Here is a 26,829-nt window from a genome sequence, read left to right on the forward strand (position 1 = left end):
GCACCCCCCTTCAGCAGAAGTCCCAAGAGGGCCCTGTGCCCTGGAGCCTAGAGAGTTAACTTCCTTTGTTTGGAAGTTTTTTAGATTTTGCTTGATTGCAGTGGTCACACCCATTCTGTCCAATTACCTGTTTCCAGGTGTGATTGATAAGCAGGCACTTTCCCATATCTCTCAGCCCTTACTGGGCTTGTGTCTAAATTGCTTTTGTCTAGACCCTTCCCCCATCAGTCAGCAGGGAACCGACTTAGAGTGTTCATTCAATGCAACTTTTTGGTAAAGCTGTATAAATGGTATGCTTATATCTAGTCTTCCCTTTTACTCCTTTCCTGTTAAATTATAACCAGGTTATTACAATGGCATCATTTTGTAGTGATATCCCAGCTTTAGCTCCTTCTTTAATGTTTATTTGTAGCAATAAAGAGGAGCATGCTAGATCATAAAGAAGGATTTTGGTTTTGGTGTTTTTAAAAAAATATATATTTTATTGATTTTTCACAGAGAGGAAGAGAGAGGGATAGAGTTAGAAACATCGATGAGAGAGAATCATTGATCAGCTGCCTCCTGCACACACCCCCTACTGGGGATATGCCCGTAACCAAGGTACATGCCCTTGACTGGAATCGAACCCGGGTTCTTCCAGTCCGCAGGCCGATGCTCTATCCACTGAGCCAAACCGGTTTCGGCTAGGATTTTGGTTTTGATGTTTTTTTAATTCTTTTTTTTATTGATTAAGGTATTACATATGTGTCCATATCCCCCCATTGCCTCCACCCCACTCCCATGCATGCCCTGACCTCCCCCGCTGTCTCTGTCCATTGGTTATGCTTATATGCATGCATTCAAGTCTTTTGATTGATCTCTCCCTCTTACCCACCCTCCCCTACCTTCCCTCTTAGGTTTGAGCATCTGATCGATGCTTCTCTGTCTCTGGATCTAATTTTGTATATCAGTTTATGTTGTTCATTATAACCCACAAATGAGTGAGATCATGTGATATTTATTTTTCTCTGACTGACTTATTTCACGTAGCATTGATGTTGTTTTGAAGGAGAGAAACAGAGCCAATGTTACTTATTATCTCTAACTTATATTTATTTAAAGCCATCTTTGTTGTTGTTGTTGTTGTTTGTTCTTAAAGTCATATTTTGAAACTAAAAACTCCTTAAGTATTTTCATTGTAATTAATATATCCTCATGATGAAGGATGGTAGAACAGACTGAGACTAAGGGTCATTAGTTTAGAAACCAGTCCTGACAGATTAAAATATGCTAACATCTTTGCTATTTATTTCCTATTTGAATTTTTAGTTTCTCAGTTTATTTGTCACTGACATTTATTCCCATAGTTATAGAACTTTCGTCTTTTCCCCTTGGCTTGTAGAAGTCATCGGATACCATGCAAGATGGACTTATTCAGGATGAATTTTTTGAAAGCGTGAAGATGAGCACTTACCTGGTTGCTTTCATTGTGGGGGAGATGAAGAATCTGAGTCAGGACATAAATGGAACCCTGGTATGTTGTTATGGTATTGGTCTTGAAAGAGGTTGAGAGAAATTCTTTATTTCTGATAACTGCTTTATGGAGGATAACAGATGTTGGATCACAGCTCTGACATCTTACAATTCAGAATTGTTACTTTTTGCATAGTTGTTTACTGTTATCAATTGAATACCTGAAAGTCAATAATTTCTAAATTTCTTTTAATTTTACTTTTACAAGTAAATCCCAGTAAGGCAATATACAAGATGGGCAAAGTAGGTTTATAGTTGTTCATATGGTAAACATTACAATAATTAATAAGTAATTATACAAAACTAAACTATATGTTTCACATATAACTGAATGTATAATAAAGCTTCTAGAATTGTGTTGTACACTATGGTGGTTACTAGCTTAATGTGACTATGTAGATTTAAATTAAAATTAGACAACAGTTTGGTGGCTAAATAAGATGTTCTTCACTTATGGCCACCTCTTTGCCCCAACAACTATTTGACATCCGTCCATGGAAAAGATGCCTTTGTGGAAGCTGTGGGATCCAGCACCACATGCCATGGGACCTGGAGAAGTCTTGCCTACCTGTGCATCAGCTAGTAAGCACACAGACCTTGGTACTGCTTGTGGACCCTGGAGTGGCCTGTGGAATGGTTCCAGCTTCCTGGGCCGTAGTTTGGGAGCATTTCAAAAACTGTCTTAGACCAGTGATTTTAAACCTTTTCCATCTCATGGAACATATAAAATAATTACTAAAATTCTGTGGCACACCAAAAAATATATTTTTGCCAACCTGACAAAAAATAGGTATAATTTTTATTTATTCACACTGAACAGCTATTATTGTTTTGTCTGTTGTCATTTTTTTTTTAATTTGGCAATCTAAGGGAAAAGAAGTCAGTGCCCCTGACTAAGTAGTCCGATGTTGCATGTTTTAAAAATTCCTGTAGAATATCAGTTGAAAATCACTGTCTTAGACAGTTGCTCTTGGATAGGAGAGCCTTTGTAGAAGTCCAGATTTCCAGCAGAAAAGTTCTAGCATACTATTGGAGGGGAAAAAAATATGAGTTTGAATGCATTGGAGATGTCATTTAGTAAAGACTGGAAGAGTTGACTGCTATTTCAGTATGAAGACAGCTACACAAAACATCAAGGGACATGAAAAATCAAAGAAACATGACACCTCCAAAGCACAATAATCTTCCAGTAACTGATCCCCGAGACATGGATATCCATGAATTACCCAATAAAGACACCAAAATAAGTTTTCTATTGTAAGAAAACTTATTGAGCTATAAGAAAAACAATTCACTGAAATCAGTTAACAACACACAAGCAAAATGAAAAGCTATAAAAATAAAATAAGTTAAAGCTAATAAAAAAGAACCAATTAGAAAATCTAGAGCAGGAAAATGTAATGAGTGAAATGAAAAATGCAATAGAGAGTATGAAAGGCAGAATGGATAAAGTAGAAAAAAGAAGATAGGAAAATTTGATATCTAGTCAGAGGAGAACAAAGTAAAACAGGAAAAAAGGTGAAGAAAGCCTGTGTGCTTTATGGAACCATCAAATGAAAGAATTTGCAAATTATTGGATTTTCAGAAGAAGAATAGACAGAGAAGGGGGCAGAAAGATTATTTACAGGAATAATGGTGATACAGAGACAGTAAAGCAACAAACAGTACAGCGGGCAGGGGAGGGAGATATGGGAGAGATAAGAGAACAACCGAAAGACTTGTATGCATGCATATAAACACACCAATGAACGCAAAACTCTGTGGAGGGAGGGCATGTATGAGAATGGGGGGAGGGCAATTGTAAGATATGTACACATATAATACCTTAATAAAAAATAAAAAAAATAAAATTAAAATTAAAAATGCTAAACATTAAAAAAAAAAATTTAAATAAATAAATAAATAAAGGAAGGAAGGAAGGAAGGAATAATAGCTGTGAAAGCTTCCCAAAATGAGGGATTTGGATATCCAAGTTTATGAAACTCATAGATTACAAAAAACAAACAAGCAAAAAATACTCAGTTTAAAGACAAGACACATTGTAATAAAACCACTAAAAATTAAAGAAAAACTTAAAATCAAAAAAATATTTAAAAAATCATTGTAATTTATAAGGAAAACTCCATAAGTTTATCATTGGAACATTAGAGGTCAGGAGAGAGTCATATTATCTGTTCAAAGTGCTAAAAAAAAATAAACTGCCAGTCAAGAGTATTCTTTCCAGCAAAGTTATCATTCAGAAATGGAGATAAAGACTTTCCTAGATAAGCAAAAGTTGAGAGAGCTCGATAGACCTACCTTACAAGAAATGCTAAAAGGAGTGCTTCCAGCTGAAATGTAAGGATGCTAATTAGTAACATGAAAATGTACAACTCATTAACAAAGTATATAGTCAAATTTAGAATACTGTAATGTAGTATATACATCCTATGGAACGCATAAAAAGAAGTTCTAAGAGGGAAGTTTGGAGTGATAAATGCCTACATTAAGATATGTATGCGTGCTTGGCTTCTTTTCCCTCTGTCCCCTTTCCCCTCTCTCTCTCTCTCTCTCTCTCTCTCTCTCTCTCTCTCTCTCTCTCTCTCTCTCTCTCTCTCTCTCTCTCTCTCTCTCTCTCTCTCTCTCTCTCTCTCTCTTTCTCTCTCTCTCTCTTTCTCTCTCTCTCTCTTTCTCTCTCTCTATCTCTCTCTATCTCTCCTCCCCACTTTTTCTCTTCCCTCCCATGAAGTAACATGCATGGAGTTATACTTTTTATTTTCTAAATCTAATGGGTGGGGCATTAGCCCCATGTTGCTGATGAAGAAATAAGTGTCTCAGAGTTTAGTAGTTGACCCAAAATTACATAGCCAGTAAGTGATAGTCAGAATTGTATTGTCCACCACAGTATGCTGCTTCTCACACCAAATGACTTAACTTCTTGTAGGTTTGGTGACCAGAAATTCAAACTTGGAGTCTACTAAAAGAGTTTTGTTATGTTAAAATGTGTCAGTGTCTAGGATGGTTTCTATTTTGTAATATTTGACATTAGGCCTATTTCACTTTGCTTACTAATCAGTCTTACCAAATAACTAAAAATGTCAGAGTTGGCTGTAGATTATTAAATATATCGTGTTCAGTGCTAGAGACTAGTATGTTGTCAAAGGCCCAGGGATAGAGAAACATTTGTTTTGTTATTTCTGTCCATTCTCCAGTGTTCTTTGAACCTCTCCCTGACTTCAGGAATGCCAGAATTACATAGTACATTCCAGGCCAGTTTTTAAAATACACTGCTTTTATCTGTTTGTCGTGAGGTGTTTGTTTTGTTTTATTTTTCCCATCGCCTGACTTTGTTTTTACCATAGGCAGATCTAATTAGTAGAATCAGAATTGAGTGGTGGTTAGTCAGATGTGGACTATTTAACATTCAAACAGAATCTTCAACAGCATATCCATATGAAGTTATAATTTTAATTTATTCATAGTCAGTTAGGAAAATGGCTTAGTTCCAATTTTCTGCTAAAGCATTTCTATCTCTCCACCAGCCAGGGACATTGTTTATAATTTATATCATTCTCCTGAAGTCCCATCTAATTAGTTATTCTGGATAGACTTGATACTGTTCTTATTGTGTAGGGTTTGTTGTTGTTTTAAGAATATATGCTTTTTTATGTGTTCAGCCATCTGTTTAGGAAAACTGATATTCTTTTAGGAGCAGGCTATATTATTATCCTTTTGGGTGGGGAATGAGGTTTAGTTTTGTTTTTGTTTTATCTATTTTTTGCTTTTATTAAATTAAGGAACAGATTAAGTTAAATCTAGCTAATCTGTTACTCCTCAGTCTAAGAACACTTTGCTCTGAGTCTTTAGTTGTGTTTTTTAGAAATCTCCTAAAGGTCTTAGCAAGAAATCTTGCAAGAAAGGTTTTAAGCTGTTAAGTCTTAAGGCCTAAATGGCAGTTGAGTTCCGTTTAGCAGTATTTAGAGTGCTTTTATCAAGACCAGAATGCTGGTCAACACTTTCTTTGTTAAACTAATTGCCCGTTTTGTTCTCACTGCTTTTGTTTTCTTCTCACTGCTTTTGTTGCTCCTAAAATAAGCTTGATCTTAGTTATAAGGACCAGATGATTTATCTCTATTGAGCGCTCATAGCACACATTCTTTTAAGGAAAAAGAAAAGAAGTTAAAATATACCAAAGTACCTTTTTTCCTAATTATTGTATACCAGAAATGGGACTAAGTGGATCTTTTGATCAGAGTTCAGTTTTATATAAACTTCCCTCCCCCCCTTTACTTTCCCTCTGAGGAAAGATGCTTTTCACTTACAGTGATGGAAGTGGCTGAATGGCTTGCCTGGCAAAAGGATGTTTGAAGAGGAATCAGGATGATATGGGTGATGTTTCTATTGGGAAAAGCATCTTCTAGATGATTGCATCAATTATAACATAAAATATGTATGTCTGAAAAGAACAGGCAGAGAGAATAAAGACATCTCAAATTCCAAGTGATCTTGGTACAATCATTTATAATAACACACTTTAAAAAAAATATGTCAGGCTTTTTTATTTTTTTAGCAATAACAATTATTTCTTCGGGAGTTGGGGGGGAGATGCAGAAAGAGCACCTGTCAGCAGCATGAGCTTGAGTTCCATTGGCAGGTGGTGACTGAATTCAATAAGCTGTGGTCACAGCCCTGTACTTAGGGCTGCGGATGGCAGAGTGCTGAGCCTGTAAAGTACTCTTGGCCACATGCTGTGGGAGGTTACATTTCTTCCATAGTTACTTTAGAAAGCAACACATTTTTAATTGGCTAACTCTAGTTCTAGACACTACATTCTTCCAGTAATTTGCCACTAATGTTCTAGTCACATATATTTTATTATACTCTATTAGTAGTAATGATAATAACTCCCATTTATTAAACACTTTTATTGTGTCAGGTACTATTCTAAGTTCTATAAATGTATTAGCTCATTTAATCCTCACAGAAGCCTGTGAGGGCAGAAGCTACTTGTATCGCCATTTCATAGATAAAGATACTGAGTCACACAACTAGCAGAGCCTGAACCTGGCACTCTTAACTACAGAACCTGTACATTTGATGCCATGGGTCCCCCATGTTTTCGTGATTAACGCATATGGTTCTATAGACTGAAGTCCCATATAAAGAGACTTACGGCTGAAATCTATTTGACCTAGTCTTTTAATGGGAGACTAAAATCAATTTAAAGTGAGAGTTCACCAAATGATGAATTATTTAATGTCCCATTTCCCACTACTGAAATCTTTATTTTGAGGTTTTTATTTTCTGCCATGTCTTGTCCATATTCCCTTTTCCAGGGGAGTATAGAGGTTTTTTGGTCCCCCCCCCCCCCAATCAATTAAAAAACGGTAAATATTGCTTTTAAAAGACCCATTGCTTTTAACATAATGGTTTACATTTTGTCTTTTGATATTTATTGAATAATATGTTTACAGTTAGTCACATCTATGTGTTTAACTTATGCACTTAGAAAAAGAGAGAAAGAATAACAATTTAAGTAATGTGGACGATTGCATCTGCCATCCCCCTGAGCAAGCACATGCCCTGGAGTGAATGGGGAATGGGGGCATGAATTTATCATCCCCTTAAGTTGGCTTTAGCTACTATGTGCCACTCATGGAGTGTTTCACTCTTCTGGGCGTGATTATTTTTTTATACAATGTGGCCTATTTTTTTTTTATACAACTGGAAAAAAGCAAGCCCTCCCAAGGCTGGAAGGAAAACTGGCTGTGCCGTACTGAAAGAGAGTGTGTTGGTTTATAGTTGTTGTTTTTTCTAGGATAAGTTCAACAAATGTGCAATTTCTGCCGTATGTGTTTATTTTAGAACTAACTCCCTCTTAAGATGCGATCCTCTGTGTTGAGTGCCTGCCTGCTCGATGCCAGGCACTGTGATAGGTGTCAAAAGAGTTAAAGTTTGGTTTTGTCCTTTAAATAATTCACAATCTTGATAGCTCATAAGCAATGGAGGGTAACTATAGGTAATGGGGAAGAAGAACAGAGTATTGTAAAATTAAATGGGCAAATGCTTATAAATTGCTGTAATCTGACCTCAAATAGTTTATTTTAGATGTTATGTTAACTGTTTTAAAAAGGAATTGTTAAGATTTGGTGTGTGTTTTTTGTGTGGTTTTTTTTTTTTTTTAACATCATTGTATGCCTGGAAGTGATTTGCTAAACTCTGTGAGTGCTAAAAGAACTGTAAGCAAGAATTTTTGTCCTGAAAAATGTTGCAACTCTGTAGTTTTGCATATGCCAATCTTGACAGTGTTCACCTGAATAAGTAATTATACCTGGCCTTACATCATACATAATGTTTCCTTCTAGGTTTCTATATATTCTGTTCCAGAAAAGATTGGTCAAGTTCACCATGCCTTGGAAACAACTGTGAAGCTTCTTGAGTTTTTTCAAAACTACTTTGAAATTCAATACTCACTTAAGAAATTGGGTAAGAATCAAATAGTGCCTCTGATTTTCGTTACCATTATAACCTAGAATCATTTTGCAAATGTTTTTTAGATAGAGCTCTTGCCAAAGTTATTATAAAAGAAAACCAAGAAACACAGTTAATGATTTAAAAATTGTTTGTATTTAAGATCATTTAGATTTCATGAGTGTATCTGAATGTGGAGCTTCAAGTTTATGGGGCTGTTACAAAGGTGCTGTGTAAGCGGGAATGCACTTAGGGCTTAAACTGGAGTTTAACTGATTCTAACTTCCTAAAACGTTCCCGATTCAGTAATAAAAATTGAGTAATGGGCCTGGGCCCTGTGGTGCAGTGATTGAGCTTCGACCTATGAACCAGGAGGTCACTGTTCAGTTCCCCGGCAGGACACAGGCCCAGGTTGTGGGCTCAATCCCCAGTAGTGAGTGTGCAGGAGGCAGCGGATCAATGATTTTCTCTCATTGTTGATGTTTCTATCTCTCTCCCTCTCCCTTCCTCTGAAATCAATAAAAACATATTTTCTAAAACTGAGTAATGGAAGCTCTGGAAAGCAAGAGCATTTCAATGTTCTTCAGCATAGAGCTGGTTTTGGGTAGAAGAGAGTTGGCCCTGCCCATTGTGAAGGAATTAGGTATCTCCTTTGCTAAGGAGCAGAGGAACAGTGACTCTGCAGGGGTTTTATCAGGATTTCATCTGCTGACCTAGTGGTGAGGAGCATATAGGGCTAGAGTAAGGAAGGTGCCATTTGTTAGGAGTATAAAATGGACTCTGCCTCCGGGTCCACAGGGATAAAACAGTGGGTGAACTATTTTGATTTAACCAGGAAGTACCTTAAATGAGGGAAAGTTGATTACTTTTCTCCTGTTACGTCCAGATTTGGTGGCTATTCCTGACTTTGAAGCAGGAGCAATGGAAAATTGGGGACTGCTCACCTTCCGAGAAGAGACACTTCTGTATGACAATAATACTTCTTCAGCAGCTGACAGAAAGCTGGTTACTAAGGTCATCGCTCATGAGCTGGCCCATCAGGTATTAGCATCCAAGGCTGTTTTATCTCATACCTGTGGTCTACTCCATATCCTAGAGTGTTGGAATAAGTTTAGAGGCTAATAATAATTTAGCTGTTTATTGTAATATTGCTTTCATAATAAAATGATGCTTTTGAATGCACAATTTCAGATGAAAATGCCATCTAATGTTTGTATAGGACTTTACAGTTTATAAAACATGGTCAATTGTATGATCTCACTTTTCATAACTGCTGCAGGGCAGGTGAAAATCCTATTTACAGATGTGCTCAGTCACACAGCTAATGAGTGGCAGCACTGGGTCCTAAAGAAGCACTATCTCATCAAGATCTCTCTCTCTTCTCCCCACAACACATAGCTGTTTGCCACTGACAAATGCCAGCTGTTCAGGATAGCTTTGTGGGGGAAAATCTTTTTCCAAAGTTGCACTCTCACAACACTTGAACTATAGTTGTCATCACTATGTTTATTTTTTTCTCTCCTGCTAAGAACTGTTTTTTGTGGGGTTTTTGTTGTTGTTGTTTTTTATTAATTTGAAAGAGGAAGGGCACTCTTTGTATGCCATGGAGAAAATGAAAGAAAATTATACGGGTACATGAACCTCCCTCTGTCTTCCCCTCCCCTGTCTCTCTTGTATCCTTGATGAGGTGCTTATCGGTGTTGAGTATTCTTTAGGGGTGTTATGATGTGGGAGGATATGGAAGAAAAGGAGAACATGCCTTGGGCTGTTTACTCCCTGTCTCAACCTCAGCCTGAGCACAACTGTGTAGCCCTTCTGAAGACTTCATAACAAGCAGGGTAGGAAGCGTATACTTACTGTTAGAGTGTGAGGCCTGTAGACAAGGGGTCTTCTAGGGGCTTTCCTCTACATCTGTTATTTCTGGGACCTCCCACCACTACTAAGGGGTATTTCTCTGTTCTTCGTCTTTAGGACTTACAAATCATCTTTGTTTGAAACTTGTGTTAAAATATCTTTGAAATACATATTCTGATAATTCAAAAGTGTTTTGTTTCAGTATCTAGTAAACTTATTGTCTTACTGCTGGTTTGAATCAAGCCCTAAGCCACACTATCATCACACTTTATTTCAGGAATTTTTTGAGACATTTTTTTCACAGAGTCTTCTTTAATTTTTTCCTTCTTACTTCCTCATAGAAGAACACATTTAAGATCTTTCTGATTTCATTTCTTTATATGCATACCAACTTGCCTGAGGAATGTTGTTTGAATTCTGTTTTGAATCATGTAAATACTGTCCTCAACTTGGGTAACTGAGGAGAAATGTGAAGTATGGACTCTCTAAATATAGGAAATTGTCACACAGAAATTTACTTTTTAGTTGTCATGTTTGGTTGTAGATACAACAAAAAAGAATCTTACTAACTTGATATTAGAGATTAGAAGAATTTCATTATGTAGGGAATCTCATTTTTAATGAGGTGTCTAAAAACTGTTTGCTTTTTTTTAACCTAATATTTAACATGTGTTAAATTGAAAAATATGCTAATTGCATGTCTTGCTTGTTTTCTCATTCAATTAAGGTAAAATGTTAAAAATTTTATTTTACTTACACAACCTTTGTAAGTCTTTAATTTGAATATAGTTTATTTAACTATAATGACTATATTTTTATGTAATTATAATCTAGTTACAGGTGATAAACCTAACAATTCAATTATTAGAACATTCTTGAGAATGTAACTGTTGTGTTGGTTAGTAATGTGTTTTTCCCCCCAGTGGTTTGGTAATCTGGTAACGATGCGGTGGTGGAACGACCTATGGCTAAATGAAGGTTTGGCTACTTTCATGGAGTATTTCTCTCTGGAAAAAGTATTCAAAGAGCTCTCCAGTGTAAGTATAGTGTTTTTTTGTTGTTTTGTTTTGTTTTTTTTGCCTACTATGAGTGCTAAGGGAGGAAAAACTCAAATCATATTCGCCATGTATTTTCTATGCATTTGCAGAAATGAAACTGTTTCTAGAAAGAAACAATGAAATTGGCCTCTGTTACTTGTATCTGTACCTCTTGAGATCTGACAATGAAAATTATGCTTTTATTTACTGACATATTTCATTGAAAGCTGAAAGTATGTGAAATTATTTTATATTTTGTTATTAGGATAAACCTTTGAAATTGATTTGCTACATTTTATTTTCAAAAGTTGTGATTCTTCTGTTTGAAGGAATTTAGATATAATTGAAAGGCCTTATTCGCAAAAACAAAACATTTATCCTGTGCATAAAGAAAGAAAAAAAACTAAGATATTTTGTAGCAATACTGTCTGTTATCACTGCTATCATACTTATAACAGTGATACATAGTTGATAAAAAAATAATTTTCCCTTTTTAGATACAAACCATATTCTGTTCCTTTTCAAAGACTTGGAATACTATTTTGTTATAGAGAGCATAATAATGCCTCCATTTTATTAGACTCTCTGGAGATGTTTCCTGTCCTTAGAAATATTTGGACCCACTAAGCTATGATATGACAGTTATTACCAAATAATTCAAGCAATAGGTGAGAAAGTATAAAGATCTAGTTCAACCCTAAAATTCTGTGACTTTCTATTAAACTTCTAGCTATATGACCCAAGACTTCTTTAAAACAGGAATATTCTTAGAGCTTTCTATGTGAAATTTTTGTGTAAGACCTATTCAAAAATTTCAAATGGCACAGAATGAACTCCTCTTTAGTTAGGAGACTCAACAAGATACTTTAAATCTGTGTATGCTCAATTAAGCAGCGAGATTCACAGTTTCACCACTTGGTGGTGCCCGGAATGTTTAAAAGCTTCTAATATATATATATTCTAGGGAAGCTCATCTCTTGAGATCTCAAAGAATTCTTTCTGTTTAAGAGTTATATTTTATTTCAAATGAACCCCAGTTAAAGGAAATATATATTACCTTAACAGAAAAGCTGGACTGTATATAATAAATCGGTTTAAGGATGACTTTTTATTTTTTAATTTTAGATTTTTATTTTTTTAATTTTAGATTTTATTTTTAAAATATATACTAAACTTTTTATACTATTCATCTTGAATATCAAGATTTGGCATTTTGTTGCTTTAGTAATAGAATCTTAATTCATCCTTATATTCTTGTTGCTTAGGAAACTGTTTTTCATGTGGCCAGGAGGTTATAATTTTATTTTTAAATTTAAGGAATATGCATGAATATCATACTTCCTATATTTTGCAAAAGCTTATGTTCAGAAGTTGAGTAAATCTGGTTATTTTTTAATAATGTCCTTAAGCAGTAGTCTAATTTATATAAATAATTGCTATCATGCCTTTGTCTTTGATACTGTTCATAATTTTCTAACCTGTCTCATTTTTCACTAGTATGAAGATTTCTTAGATGCTCGATTTAAAACCATGAGGAAAGATTCCTTGAATTCATCTCATCCAATATCATCATCTGTTCAGTCTTCAGAACAGATTGAAGAAATGTTTGATGCTCTTTCCTATTTTAAGGTATTGCTATGCACATTAGTACCTGGAGTAGTTTTCAAGTTAATTTCCTATGTGAACAAGTTACATGGCTTTGATTGTTATAAAAATTAAATTAGTATTATTTTCAGGTATCCTGTTAAAATTTAAGATGTTTGCTTCTATTTAAATTTTGAACTTAACTTTTTCTGGTTATTCTTTTTTTTCCTCTGTCTCGTTTAAGTTCTCTGACTAGTATTCTGGGCATTTAACTAGATCTTATAGAAATATATCTTTTAAAGTTGGTTCATTCTTTAGATCTGTAGGTAGAATATGCTCAGGGAGGGTTCTAAGAAAGCCTTTGGATGTGTGATTCAGGATTGAGGTATATTCCATAGTCAGAATTTCCAAAACAGGTAAGCAAACAGATATTAAAAGAATTGAAGTTCAGGAGATTCCAAGATGTCTACTGAGTAAGTGGAAGCTACTCTCACCTCCTCCAGCACCAGACCAGATTTATAGGTAAATTGTAGAGCAGTCAACCTGAATAACCACCTGAAGAACAGCTGAATAGGTATATCATAACTAAAGATTTACAGAGGAAGATTGGTAAGAAAAGGAGATGCTGCAGCTGAGAAGACGCAGGGATATCTTGGCTGCAAACATCCCCCTGAAGAGTGTGGGGTCTCAATCCCATGCCGGGATCCCTAGCCCAGAGCTTCAGAGCTGAAAAGAGAAGCCTGCATAGCATCTGGCAAGTGCAAATCAGTGGGGCCTGTCTGCCCAGAAGAGGAGCATGTATTTTAGAAACCCTGGAGCTCTTTTAAAGTCAACACACAGGATCTTGCTTTCAGACACTCACCTGGGACTTCAGTAGCGAAAACAACTCAGGGCAATGAGAACCATAAAGAGAAGATCTGGTGGCATGGCCCTGAGGAGAGATCTAGGAGGTCCAGCCACTGAGGTCTCTGTCCCACACCGCATTCTGGTGCCAGCACTCCTGTGCCTGCAGCACCAGCCTGTGGAGTGCACTAACCCAGACTTTCAACAACCAGCGACACCTCCCTACCAAGCTTGAGTCCTGATGAGGGATATGTTGGCTGCATGTAACCCTTGTTGATGTGCTCTTTTTTTCTGGAGAAGTAGTTGCCAGTCATTGAGCCACGTGGCTTTGGAACAGGGGCTGGTCTTGCCCCCGCTCCTGTAGCCTCAGCTGCCACCACTCCCTACAGGAGACTCTTTTGATCTGTCCTCCCAGGTCCTGGTGTTCCTGCCTGGCTGAGCTCAGTTCCATGGACAGACAGGAAAGGGAGTGCTGCTCAGAGCTGGGACCTTTGGAGTCTGTCTCCCATCAAAGCTCTTCTCTGGGACTCTGGGGCACTGGGTCATGTGCCTGCAGAGTGGGAGGAAAGAGATGTGTTTGCCCCCCTCCTGCAGGAATGGTGGGCACCAGCCCCAACAGAAGACTTGTTTGATCTGTCCCTCCAAGTCATTGTCATCAAGAAACTCAAAGTTTAGGTGGTGGCTACTTGTGAAGCAATAAGAAATAATATGTGCTAAAGGAATGGTAGAGTACTTTTGCCTGTGATTATGAAGATAAATTTTTTAGAGGAAAATGGAATGTATTGTAAAGGTCAATCCCATAGAATTTGCTAATGGATTACATGTGGAATATAAGTGAGGCATCAAGGATGACTTCAAGATTTTTCCTGAACAACTGGAGAAATGGAATTATTATTTGCTGCATTGGGGAAAACTATTGGAGGAGTAGATTTTGGACAAGAAGAAAATTAAAAGTTCAGTTTTTGAGATATGGAGCAGGCAGTTGGGTCTGAATCTGGAATTCAGAGGGGATGTCTGCTTAGCTATATAAATTTGAGATCTGGAAGAAAATTTAGAGGGAGAGAAGAAAAGAGGTCTGAAGATTAAATGCCAGAGAACATCAAAGTTTAGTTCTTGGGGAAGTGAGGAGGAACCAGCAAAAGAGACTGAGATTTAGCCAATGAATAGGTGGAGAATCTAGAGTGGTGTCCCAAGGCCAAGTATAGAAGGCCATCAGGAGGAGTGGTTGATTAATCATAGCAAAAGCTACTTACTAGTGCTTGATAAGTTGAACCTTGGAATTGATGTTGGTTTGACACCATGAAGTTCACCTTGAAGAAACCTTGATAAAATATTTCCAGTGGAGTGATGTTTGGAAGATGGCTCAAGAGAAAATGGGAAGAGAGCAAATGGAGATGGCAAATGCAGGCAACTCTTCTGAGGAATTTACTACAAAGTGAGAACAAGAAATGGGTGGTAACTAGAGGAGACCTGATGTTAAGGAAAGGAAAGACATCTTTTATTTATTTAAAATGAGGAAAGTTACAAATTCTGTATTTTTAATGGGAAAGTTACAGTTGAGAGAGGGGGAAAGTAGGTGATATAAGAGAGAAGGGGAAATGTTTAAAAAGAGTGGGTACTTAAATTTATAGAACAAGTAACACCAGAGAGAGCAATAGGTATTAAATTTGGTTAATGTGTGTATGGTAATCTTAATGACTTGACATAGCTACATTTTTATCAGAAGTGAAACTCATTCAAAAACCATTTGAATGCTTACTGTGTACTAGGCATTGTTTTAGTCATTGGAGTTGAATTTTTCAGTTTTCCCCTCAACAAGCACACATTCTACAAGAAAAGATAACAATTTCTATAGCAGATGCAGGAAATGATATAAGTTGCTTTTTAAGATAGAGAAATATGATTTTTATCTCAAATTGGAGGCTTCACCAAGGAGGAGATAGTTATTTTAAGAGTGTGAGTTATGACATGTACATCAGTGACTATAGTGTGACCTTAATATGTGCGTGCCTAATTTTGGATTATTAGTATATACTTACTACCCTATACATTCATCAGTTCTAAACACATTGGAAATGATGCTTTAGGAAAAAGAGAGATCTTACTTTAGTGACATGATATACCAACATTGGAAATTAATGTAGTCCCAGCAGAGAGACTTCTGAGAGCTCTTTAATCTATTGTCCACAGTCGTGTGCCCATGAATTGAATTGGTGCCTTAAACATTGGGAATAAAAGTGGGGATGCCACAGAATATTTGGCATGTTTTTCTATTAAAAATATATTTATAATTGCTTAGTTTGTTAACATTAACACAAACAGTGAGTAACTGACAGACCACACAAAATGGCTCATAGTAGAATTAATGCACACGGGAATCTACTCCATTAATTCTTTTCAAGTCCTTTAAAATAATTTAAAGACAATTTAAACATAGTCCACATGTCGTTATATGAGACCAAGTAGCATTGTGTCATAACTAGGCTCTATATATGGAAGTATATGCTTAGATTGACTATATTTTGAATTTTAGATTCTCAATTCTATATATATATATGTCTAATGTATTCTACTATTTTCCTCCCTTTGTACCTTTTTTCTTCTTTCTTTTTCAATAGGGAGCTTCTCTCTTGTTGATGCTGAAAACATATCTTGGTGAAGATATATTTCAACGTGCTCTTGTTCTTTACCTGCAAAAGCATAGCTATGGATCCATTCAAAGTGATGATCTGTGGGATAGTTTTAATGAGGTAAGTGGCTGACCTAGGTGTTCTCTTTGGCACTTGAAGTAAGAAGAGAGGAGTTCTATTATTTTTTTTATCAAGTATATAAGCTGTGATAACAAAGATAGTTATTTGAAAAAGAGGGAGATAGAGCTTATGAAATAAACATTAATAGAATGCAGAATTGGAAAGAAATGGAAGTACTAGTCTTAATTACTGAAAAATTGTATGTGGCCTTATGCAACCATTTTTGTTCTACATCTTAATCTCCATTCCTTCTTTGTAGGAAAGTTGTTGTTTTTGCAAAATAATGTATATTGCTATATTTTCTTCAAAAATATATTTTTTTATTCTTATGTTTTGGCAGTTTTTCAACCTCCTTCAATGCTAGTCTTGTGGCTTGAAAGAGCACTTATACCGCCTTAGGGATTTTAATGAACTTGGTTGATAATATCTGCTGCTTTTTCAACGTTGTGCCTCTCTCATGCTCTTTAGTTATCACTTAGTTCTGTTCCAGGTCACTTTCCTTTTAGCAGTTACTCATTTACATATATGAAAAATGTAAATTAGCTCAGCATTTGCGCTGCTTTTTATTAACACTACTAGTAAATGCAGTCTTCCTAAAATGTGGTAAGAAAGAGGAAAAGATACAAACTGTTAAGCTTTTAAACTGTTTAATTTTAAGCAAAAATAATTTATTCTTTTATTTGTAGGTCACAAACAAAACAGTAGATGTCAAGAAAATGATGAAAACTTGGACCCTGCAGAAAGGATTTCCTCTAGTGACTGTGCAAAGAAAGGGAAAGGAGCTTAATGTACAACAAGAAAGATTCTTTTTAAACATGAAGCCTGGAATTCAGCCTTCAGATGCAAGGTACAAGCCTACTTTCTCTCCCTACCATCTCTTTGGACCCTCGGATTAAAGTATTTTTAAATGTTTTGTAATCATAGGTTCATATATATTTTTGTAATCCTTACCCAAGGATATATTTCCCATTGCTTTTTAGAGCGGGAGGGAGAGAGAGAGATAGTTGTGAGAGAGACATATCAATTGGTTGCCTCCCATGGGAGCACTAATCAGGTCCAGGGATCGAACCTGCAACCCAGGTATGTGCCCTTAACTGGGAATCAAGTCAGAGACCCTTTGGTGTGCATGCCGGCACTCTAACCACTTAGCAACATTGGCCAGAGCCATAGGTTCTTATAAAACATCTAACAAGTTTACCCCTTTCTGGAAATACCTTGAAAAATTTCATTTTCCTGCCCCCCCCAAAAAAAAAAAATAAAGCAAAAATGGACAAATTATATATAACTGACTGAAATATTGGAAAGTATAATAATCTTTCAATATTTTCTTCTTATAGCTATCTGTGGCATATTCCACTATCCTTTGTCACTGAGGGAAGAAATTATTCAAAACATCAAATGGTGTCATTTCTGGACAAGAAATCAGGTTTGACTTAATTAGCACTTTCCATATAAGAAGTTGGAAGCAGCATATTTTTTAAATATCTGACCAGGCAGCAGAAAGGAGTTTATACTTTCCAGTGTATACAATCTCCAAGCTGGTTTTCTGAGTCACCTATACATGATGTGGACTAAAGTGAGATTGGGTCTATGTATCTACCATCTATAAAATTGGTTTGTCTTAGTCATGTAACACAAAGCATAAAAAATTGCACAGAAAGTGCTAGCAATCCTGTAGAAAATACCAAATGCTATATCTTTATATCCTAGGTAGATATTTTATGTCACAAAGTAAGAAGTACAGCAGTTTTTTTTTTAAGTATGTCTGCTGTCTGCTATCTAGGGACAAGCACCCTAGATGATGCTTATGCATATTAAAAGTTGATTGATGACCTACATTTATAGAAAATAATTATTATAAAATGCCTCATAGACATAGTATATATTTTTGGTAATGGAAAATGGGGCAAAATATTATGATTGCAAGGAAATAGGTAATGTAAAGATTATATATGCTGAACCACAACAAGTCTATAAAAAGCAATTGAAATGTAGTTTCTGACCATCTGTTAACTACCTATATGTATCCTACCATACCATGTATCCTCTTAATTTATACCCTGAAAGAAGATATGGCTTCTGGGTTCTGCAGGAACCATTAGTGATACTCTAGATTTATATAAAGGGAAAATTTGTTATTTGAATTTGGATCTGGTGTTCAATCCCATATTTTTTAGAGTGCAGGGTAGCCTAGTGGTTAAGAGAACAGACTTTAGATCCAGATTGCCTGGCTCAGTTGTATGATTTTAGGCAAATTATATGACCTCTCTGAATCTCATGCCCTCAGCTCTGGAATGGAGCTAGTAATTATACTTATTATTTAGAGTTATGATGAGGATTAATTGAGTTCAAGTTTATGAAACACCCAGAACAACAACTGGCATAAGTTTTGTACTATATAAGTGTTGGCTATTATTATTGATGTTATTACTGAAAAAAAAAATACTTTAAACATATTATATCCACATTATAGAAAATCTAGAAAAAGAAAACAAATCTCACCCTATCATAACTACTCTCATGTTATTTCTTTCTAGTCATTTAAAAGTATACTTTACTTAGTTGATGTCATTGTGTACATATGATTTTTAAAATTTGTTAAGCTTAATATGTATAGTAATTGACTTAATCTTTCTTTACTATTGGACTCTTGATTCACACTTGTCTCTATGGGGAGTTGGGGGGGCACACAAAGCCTTAATAAAAATTTAGGCTCTTAAATGTTTTTTCATTATTTGAACTTTTTCATAGGAATGCTTCTTAGAATGAAGACTCTTATCTTTGTGACTTAATACATATTTCTAAGTTGCCCTTCTATTGTGTGGTAACAATTTATGCCAATTGAAATATATAAGCATGCCTGTTGCATTGCAATTAATTGGAATGAAGTGTTACAACAACAATCTCAGTATTTCAACCCCTAAGAGCAGTTGATGATACCATCATATTTTTTATTAATATAGCTTAGCTGGAACTGCAAGTGCTGCCTTCTTTTTTTGTTTGTTTGTTAATCCTCACCCGAGACTATTTTTCCATTGCTTTTAAATAGAGTGGAAGGGAGTGGGGGAGGGGAGAGAAGAGAAAGAGGAACATTGATGTGAGAGAGACACATCAATTGGTTGTCTCCCACATGCGCCCTAACTGTGGCCAGGGAACAAACCTGCAACCCAGGTATATGTCCTTGACTGGAATAAAATCTGGAGCCTTCTGTGAACAGGCAGGCACTAACCACTTAGCAATACCAGCCAGAAAACAAATGAAATAAAAACAAATCTGCGTACTTTAAGTGAACCCTGCAAGGATAGTCTCTACCTAAGAGAGAAGAAATAATCTTATCTCCCTGTTTGAAAGGGACTAATAAGGATATTTTGCAAATGTCCTGGAAATCTGTAAGTTTTTGGGTGGTATTAGAAGTTTCCACCGCACAAAAATTGTTTGAGCAACTCAAACAGGCCATTCTTCCTCTTGCCTCTGGATGGCCTTTGTTTCTGCTGTTTTGCCACCTGGAAGAACACTCTTGCCTCCCCACTCCCTTGATTTACTCCTGTTCATTCTTCAGATCTCAGTTCACCTATTGCTTGCTCTGGAAAGCCTTCCCCCACCTTGAGACAGGTTAGAGACCCTACTTATGTGCTGTAATAACATTCTCTATTTCTCTACTTTTGTATACTTTACTGTTTCATGTGTATCTGTCCCCATATTAGATATGTCCCCTATTGAAGGTAGATATGACTATATGAATCAATTTTGCAACCTTAGCTCCCAGTTGGCACATAACATTTATTGAATGAATAAATCTTGTCTATAGTGAAGTGACTCAATTTCAAATCTCACTGTAAAAAGTTCCAGGAAAAGAGCATTCAAAGCCTAATGAAATTATATCTTCTGTTTCCTTTAATTTCATAACACTCTTTGTAAAGGAGAATGTACAAAATGCACTACAATAAAATTGGTTTAACCTAGCGCTGTAACAGAGCCAATACTTGATGAAAGTGGTGTCTGTTGGCTCCCCTTCTCAGCTGTGTGGTTTCCCTTTCTGCTGCTGCTGTTTTCAACCCTGGCAGTTTGCGTTTTGAGGGTCACATTGAAAATGTTGTATCCTCACAAAAAAATGTTGAACCCTAAGGATAATTGGCTCTTCTTGGTTCCTGATACTTCAGTGAGAATCACTTTTATTTCGATGTTTTCTGTCCTCAAAAGAAATGTAGCTGAGGCGGTGGCTACAAAGGCTTATTTGATGTCATATGACTTTAGTACAGGGTGCTATCTTGGTAGTTTGTTAAATCTGTATTATAGTCAAATGGGTTCCAGGGTTGTTGGGTTAGTCCATTAGTTGAGTCAAATATAGAAGTTATACTGTATTTGGTTAATATTTTTCCACTTTTTCCTGCATACATGAATTTTGAACATTAATATTGTAGTTGTGCAGAAGAAGGCCTGAAAAGACCCAGCCGGAATGGCTCCTGTTAAGTATTGTCTAGTGCACCAAAGGGCTGCTAGCTTGAATTCTAGTCAGGACATATACCTGGGTTGTAGGTTCAAGATCCTGTATAGAAGGCAACTGATCAATGTTTCTCTCTCACATTGATTTTTTTTTTTTTCTCTCTCTCTCTCTAATCATGTCTTCCGTTGAGGATAAAAAATATAAAGGTCTGAAAGGGGCCTTTTATTTTTTTTAAGCTACACATTGAGAAAATTATACTAAAATGTGTTTCCCTCTCCCTTTTCTTCCTTCTCCTCCCCCCCTAATTCTGTCTCTGTCTCAGTCTCAACCCACTCAGACCTCTAAGCACTTTAACTATAGGAAATTTTTATATAGAATCTAACTTGAAACATTCATTTTCTAAAAGGATATCACTGTGCCAGAAATATTTCCCTGGAATTAAAAGACATGTCATTGTAGTGAGAGGCAACTGGAAAAATAGAAGAAGGAAAGTCATAGAATTAAGATATTTATCATGTGCCTTTCTCTACTCTTGCCCTCCACCCCACTCCCGCTAATAAAATAAAGGAGAAGAAAGGAGTTTTGCAGAAAGGAATGCTTTTGAACAAGAGGGGATGCAATTCAAACGTATGTCTCGCACTAGTCCTCTGAAACAAACTACTCAGGAAATTTTGTGACTTTCTAGTAAAAACATGATTTTTGTTTCTCTGCTGTAATGTTTCTTTATAAAACAGTAGTTGATTTTCATAACTCATGGACAAATGGCTTTTTAAAATCAATATTAGATTACTTCATCTGGGCTTCTGCCATTTAACATTGGAATTGCTCATTCTTTTTTACTACTCAATGGATTGTGAAAATTGAACTGTTAATCTGTTAATGATTATAATAAATTAAAAACATATGGGGGTAGCCTCATCCAAATTTGAGCTACAGGATGTAGTTACCTCCCTTGTGAGCAAAGCTATTATTTTTTGATACCCGTGGTTTTAAGGATCTCTATTCTGGATCATTCAGAAGACCTGAAAAAGACTAGCATGTTGGCTCTTAAAATGATAGCTCTCCTCTCTGTGCTGTTGGCTGTACTGCTTTATATTCTGTCATCAAGATGACAGTAATAATTTCAAATACACTCCCAGCTGCATTTCTCCTTTCTGCCATTTCATTTGGACTTGGCTAGGTTTACAACACGGCAAGTTGCTTGCTTATCAGCCAGATTCTCAATATTTTCTTGTATTCATCCAGTGAGAAAAGTGCCATACTTGTCATTACTTGCCTCCCTGTAAGAGAAAGGAAGAGTTGGAGCTCTTCATTCCTTCCCAAGGTCTTTTTTTGATAAAAGATCTGTAAAAAATTGTGTTTGGTGAGCTGGTGAGTGTTGATATTTTTTATTAGCTAATAGTAAATTTAATTTCTTTAGTCATAGTTTTGTTAAAAATATCTTCAACTTGGAGCAGCTACTGTTGCCATCACAGTTATTCCTTACAACTTCATTCTGCTCTAGAAAAAGGAACAGACAATATAATTGATTTTTCTGTTATATCAGCAATAAAACAGAAATTAGTATGGAATTTTTAAATGAAAAATACATTGTCTGAGATATGTCATGTTAAGAGAAAAATCAGAATGTAAGTCTTTTTCCATCTTAAGCATCTTTTGTAGTTTCAGTATAATTAGAATAAATAAAATATTAAGAGAATCTGAAAAATGTTTTTGAAGTTGAGAGACCCTAAGATGTCATACACTAAAGGATTTAATTGTATTTCTAAAATATATGTGCAAAAACTTTCACATAGCATTATGATAATAAAAATTTTAAAACAACCTGTTTCTAAATAGGAAACTTCTAAACTATGTAGGTCTTGAAATGGATTTATTATGAAGAAATTTAATACTGCATAGGAAGACAATGAAAAAAATGGCAGGGGGTGGAATCTGATAGACGAAAATGAAGTATAAAAATGAATGCATATACAATATATATATAAGTCCATAGTATGGAATATTACATTAATTAAATTGTGTATAGGAAAAATCTTGGCAGGAAATATACCTCAAAGTGTTATTATTATCTGAGTTTAGATTATTTTTCTTATTTCTCTACTCTTTCTCTTAGAATTTTTTAAAGATATATTTTTATTTTAAAGAGATAGGGAAAGGGAGAGAGATAGAGATATCAATGATGAAAGAGAATTATTGATTGGCTGCCTCCTACACACTCCCTACTAGGGATTGAGCCTGCAACCCAGCATAGGCCCTGACCAAAATCGAACCATGATCTCCTGGTTCATAGGTCAACACTCAACAACTGAGCCATACCGGCCAGGTGGGCTGGGCTCCCTTATAGCTTTAAAAATTAGTATTCTTTATTTTAAAATGTGGAATAAAACGTTAATAAACATTTACAAACCTTTTTTTAGATTATTTAGAACGATTTTTCATGACATAGTTATTTTGTTTATTCATCTATTAACTACCCAAGTATTTTTGAGTACTAGGACTATTCTCAGTGCTGAAGGATTAGCAGTGAAAAAAGTAATTAGCTCATGGAGCATATCCTATATAATAAAAGGCTAAGATTCAAATTGTCTTCTCTATCAGGAATTTAACCAGTAGTTCAACAAGGGGAGAGGACCAGCTGGCCAACGGCCCGCGCCCCCTTCCCCCAGCCGGCCCCACTCTCGATTACCCCCTATCGGGGGCGGGGCCAGCCAGCCAACTGCCTAGGGCCCCTTCCCCCAACAGACCCCACCTGTGCATGATTCGTATTCTAATAAATAGTAAACCGTAAGACACTTAGAAGCATACCCTCAACTATTATATTAAAATCATGTCCTTGTTGCAACTTTAAAGGACATTTCTTGATTAGTATTTTTAAGGATTTTAAAATTTATTACATATATTTTGTAATTAGCTTTTGTAGTAATACATTTTTGTAGTCGTATAGTTTGTACCTCCCTATTAATTATAAATTAATTGAAATAATTCCATATACATTTCTAACAATTCTGTCAGCATTTATATATATAATGGTTTGGACCAAAAAAAAAAATGCAAATCACTTTTCTATTATTTTCACTTAATTATATTTTATTTGTGCGTGACGAGACATTAATCTTTCCCTAAAGTTTATTTTGCTAGATTTGAATTATGTGACATTATAAAATTGCTTTATTTGTTCTTCCTTTGCTAACATAAAGACAAAGGCTGCAATGGAACACATTTTAAGAACTTCCCCTGCTGCCTCACCCCACATGAATTTTCCCTTTCTCCCTGCTTCTCTCCTTTAGCCACAATGAACTTGGGAGCCAGTTCAGTGCATGGACACGATGTATACTTTCTCTCTGGGTCTTGCACACTCTTTACCTTGCTAAACATCTATATATCTTGAAGTCTCAAATTAGCTGTCATTTCTTCCAGGAAATCTCCTAACTTTCCCTAGGGAGTGAAGCATTTCTTCTGTGTACTTCCATAAAATATCATATTTTCTTTTTGAATTCTACCTACCTCGTTACAGTAAACTGTAAGATCTATGAGAGAAGAGACATAAGTACCCATAAGTACCTGGTTCACCATTAAATGAGTAACTAGTAATCTTTGTTAATGTGAAAATAACAGCATTAAAAGGCAGAGATTTAGTTTCTTAGTAGGATGATTAAATATAAAAATATACCATATTAACTTTGAAACAAAGCATTTAATTTTTTTCTTGCCCTATTACCCTTCTTTCTCTCACTCTTGCTCTTTCATTTTTTGATTTGTATTAGATGTCATCAATCTTACAGAAGAAGTACCGTGGGTCAAAGTCAATACAGACATGACTGGCTATTATATTGTACATTATGCAGATGATGACTGGGATGCACTAATAAAACAGTTGAAAATAAATCCTTATGTCCTGAGTGACAAAGACCGAGCCAGCCTCATCAACAACATCTTTGAACTTGCAGGGTAGAGTATGCTTGGTTTTATTTTGTTTGTTTGTTTTTTAAACAAGTGATATCGAGGAAAAGAACATTTTAGAAAAAACAGTTCAAAAGAGCTAGCATGTATTGCCTGTTAGGTATAGGTTTTGGAGGAACTGGAAAATGTCAGGCACAGTCCTTGCCTTCAAGAACTTTATAATCTATCATGAAAATTAGCTACAAATATTGAACAGTTAAGTAACAAGATTTACATAACATTTCAAGAATGTAGATGCAAACAAGCTGGACCCATATTGCTGAATAAATTAATGTAGCTCAGGCATTGTTTTATTTATTTGTAGGATTTTTTTCAAGCAGCACTTGGTTTGTGTGATGCTTAGTGCTTACTAACTAGTTTGAGGGGCAGCTCTGATAACTGGAGCCTCCTCATTATGTACCACTTGCCTCTTCCATCACCTTGTGTGCTACTGGAATCCCAAAGCCAAGAATGGTAGAGACCTTGTGTAGAGAGAACCTTCGGAATAGGTAGATTACCAATTTAGGTTGTTAGTGGGTATAGAAACACAAGGAATATTGAAAAGTGTTCCTCCTGACTGCTCTTGACCTTCCTATTTTTTTTTTTTTTTAACAAACGACATTATATTATCTCAGCCATCATTGTTATGATTTCTATAAAATGGTTGATTTTAATGATGTACTCAGCATAAATTAATAGTGGACCTCCCTTTAACAAGTTTGACAAATAAATTCCCATATAAGTATTTTTTTTCAAATTCTCTTTATGCTGCCTGTTCTTACCTGGTAAATATAAGAAATTTAAAAAACAAATAAAATTAGTACTATTAATCATTTCTCATCTAAGATGTAATTCCTGAGTTAGTAGCAATTTACAGGTGACATGGAATGAAAACGGAGCAATTATTGATCATTTTTTTCTGAAATGTGTCTTTAACTTTGGGTCACACACATGAACTTAATCAAAGGTAATCATATTTAGTCTAACTTTACAGAATGACAATCTAAGCTTAAATTTTAGGTCTTTAAGACACCATTTGACCATAAAACTTCTCAGCATGCGTTCAGTTCATCTGCCTTTCTCAGCATGTTTACTTGTTCTGTTCTTTTACCCTTTAGGCTAGGCAAAGTGCCTCTTAAGAAGGCCTTTGATTTGATTGATTATCTTGGGAAGGAGACCCATACTGCACCCATCACTGAAACCCTCTTTCAGACAGGCCTCATCTATAACCTCCTTGAAAAACTAGGATATATGAATCTGGCCTCAAGACTGGTGGTGAGTCTGCCTTTTTGCCAGCTTCTCTTTGTTGATTGCTTTTAATGTGGTTATTCAGCAGTAATAGGCTGAAAAGGAATGAAATTCCATTTTCTTTACTTTCCAAGAAATCTTTATTTTTAATGAAAATGTCATTGCTTACCATGAATAGTTGATAAAGGCTTAGCATGATTTGATTTTGTTTGAATATCAACAGAGATTTCTCATACTGCTGTCACATGAAAAGAAACTTTTTCTATTCAATTTTTTATATAGTAAATGCTTTATATGGACCCTTTTGAAAAGCAGTGCTCCCGTTAATATCCTAGTAGCCTATATCAAATGACAGTCATGTTTGTGTTGTTTGTATTCGGATTATTGTTTAGGAGCCCTTCTGATACCTTTCTTATGGATGAGGATGCTGGTGCATATGTTTGTCTGCAAAGCAGAAATGGAGTCTTGGTATTGGAGACTGTTTTACCTTTTTAAAAAAGACCAGTTGCCTGATCTTAACACTTGTTATTTTAGACACTTTCAGTGTTAAACTGTTGACTGCGTCTTTAAAAACTGTTGACTGAGTCTTTAAAAGCTTGGAAGGGAGTGATGCATCCTTTGTTTTATCCAATTTTCTGAATCAGCACATTCTGACCACAGGGTTTTGCTTTGTAAACTAGTTGGGTTTTCCAGGGACCAAGCAAAAGGCAACTTTCAGGAAAAGGAAGACAGTACTGGAACAGAAATTAGATCAAGTCTTTTAGGGTTTTGGTGTCTTCACTGGTAAAAGGAAGGGATTGGATTAAATTTTTATTTTATTTTATTCCTTTCTGCCACATTTTGCTATGCATTTCTTAGGATGAGTTCTTACCACAGGCATGATTCTCAGTGGGGAAAGGGAATGTAGGGCAGGTGGGCCGTATGCAGCTTAAAAAACACCGTCCCTCACAAGTTTCTGATCTGACCCCAAAGGAACCACCCCCATCCCTACCCATAAGTGAGGTTCTTAAGTTAGATGATTTCTGAGGTTTCTTCTAATTGGTAGATTTTTATCATTCTCCTATTTCATAAGGTTTTAACTACCAGCTTAATAAAAATCAGCTTCTGGAATGTGCCTCAGCCCATAGTAGCATTCAGTAAATGTGGAATGAATAAATGAGCGAGT

General features: G+C 35.7%; 1 protein-coding gene across 2 annotated transcripts in view; it reads left to right on the forward strand.

Annotated features, from left to right (window-relative positions):
* The window catches only part of LNPEP (leucyl and cystinyl aminopeptidase), an 83,800-nt gene that overhangs the window by 39,763 nt on the left and 17,208 nt on the right, over nt 1–26,829 (forward strand). For both annotated transcript variants that reach the window (XM_084881946.1, XM_084881945.1), the window contains exons 4-13: nt 1,382–1,513; nt 7,857–7,977; nt 8,849–9,003; nt 10,740–10,853; nt 12,351–12,482; nt 15,899–16,030; nt 16,717–16,877; nt 17,368–17,456; nt 24,242–24,425; nt 25,535–25,691. In XM_084881946.1, coding sequence (XP_084738072.1) covers nt 1,382–1,513; nt 7,857–7,977; nt 8,849–9,003; nt 10,740–10,853; nt 12,351–12,482; nt 15,899–16,030; nt 16,717–16,877; nt 17,368–17,456; nt 24,242–24,425; nt 25,535–25,691 — 1,377 coding nt within the window. The remainder of the gene's footprint in view (nt 1–1,381; nt 1,514–7,856; nt 7,978–8,848; nt 9,004–10,739; nt 10,854–12,350; nt 12,483–15,898; nt 16,031–16,716; nt 16,878–17,367; nt 17,457–24,241; nt 24,426–25,534; nt 25,692–26,829) is intronic.

The sequence above is a fragment of the Pipistrellus hanaki genome, assembly GCF_964339955.1.
Source record: "Pipistrellus hanaki genome assembly, chromosome: 4".
NCBI lineage: Eukaryota > Metazoa > Chordata > Mammalia > Chiroptera > Vespertilionidae > Pipistrellus > Pipistrellus hanaki.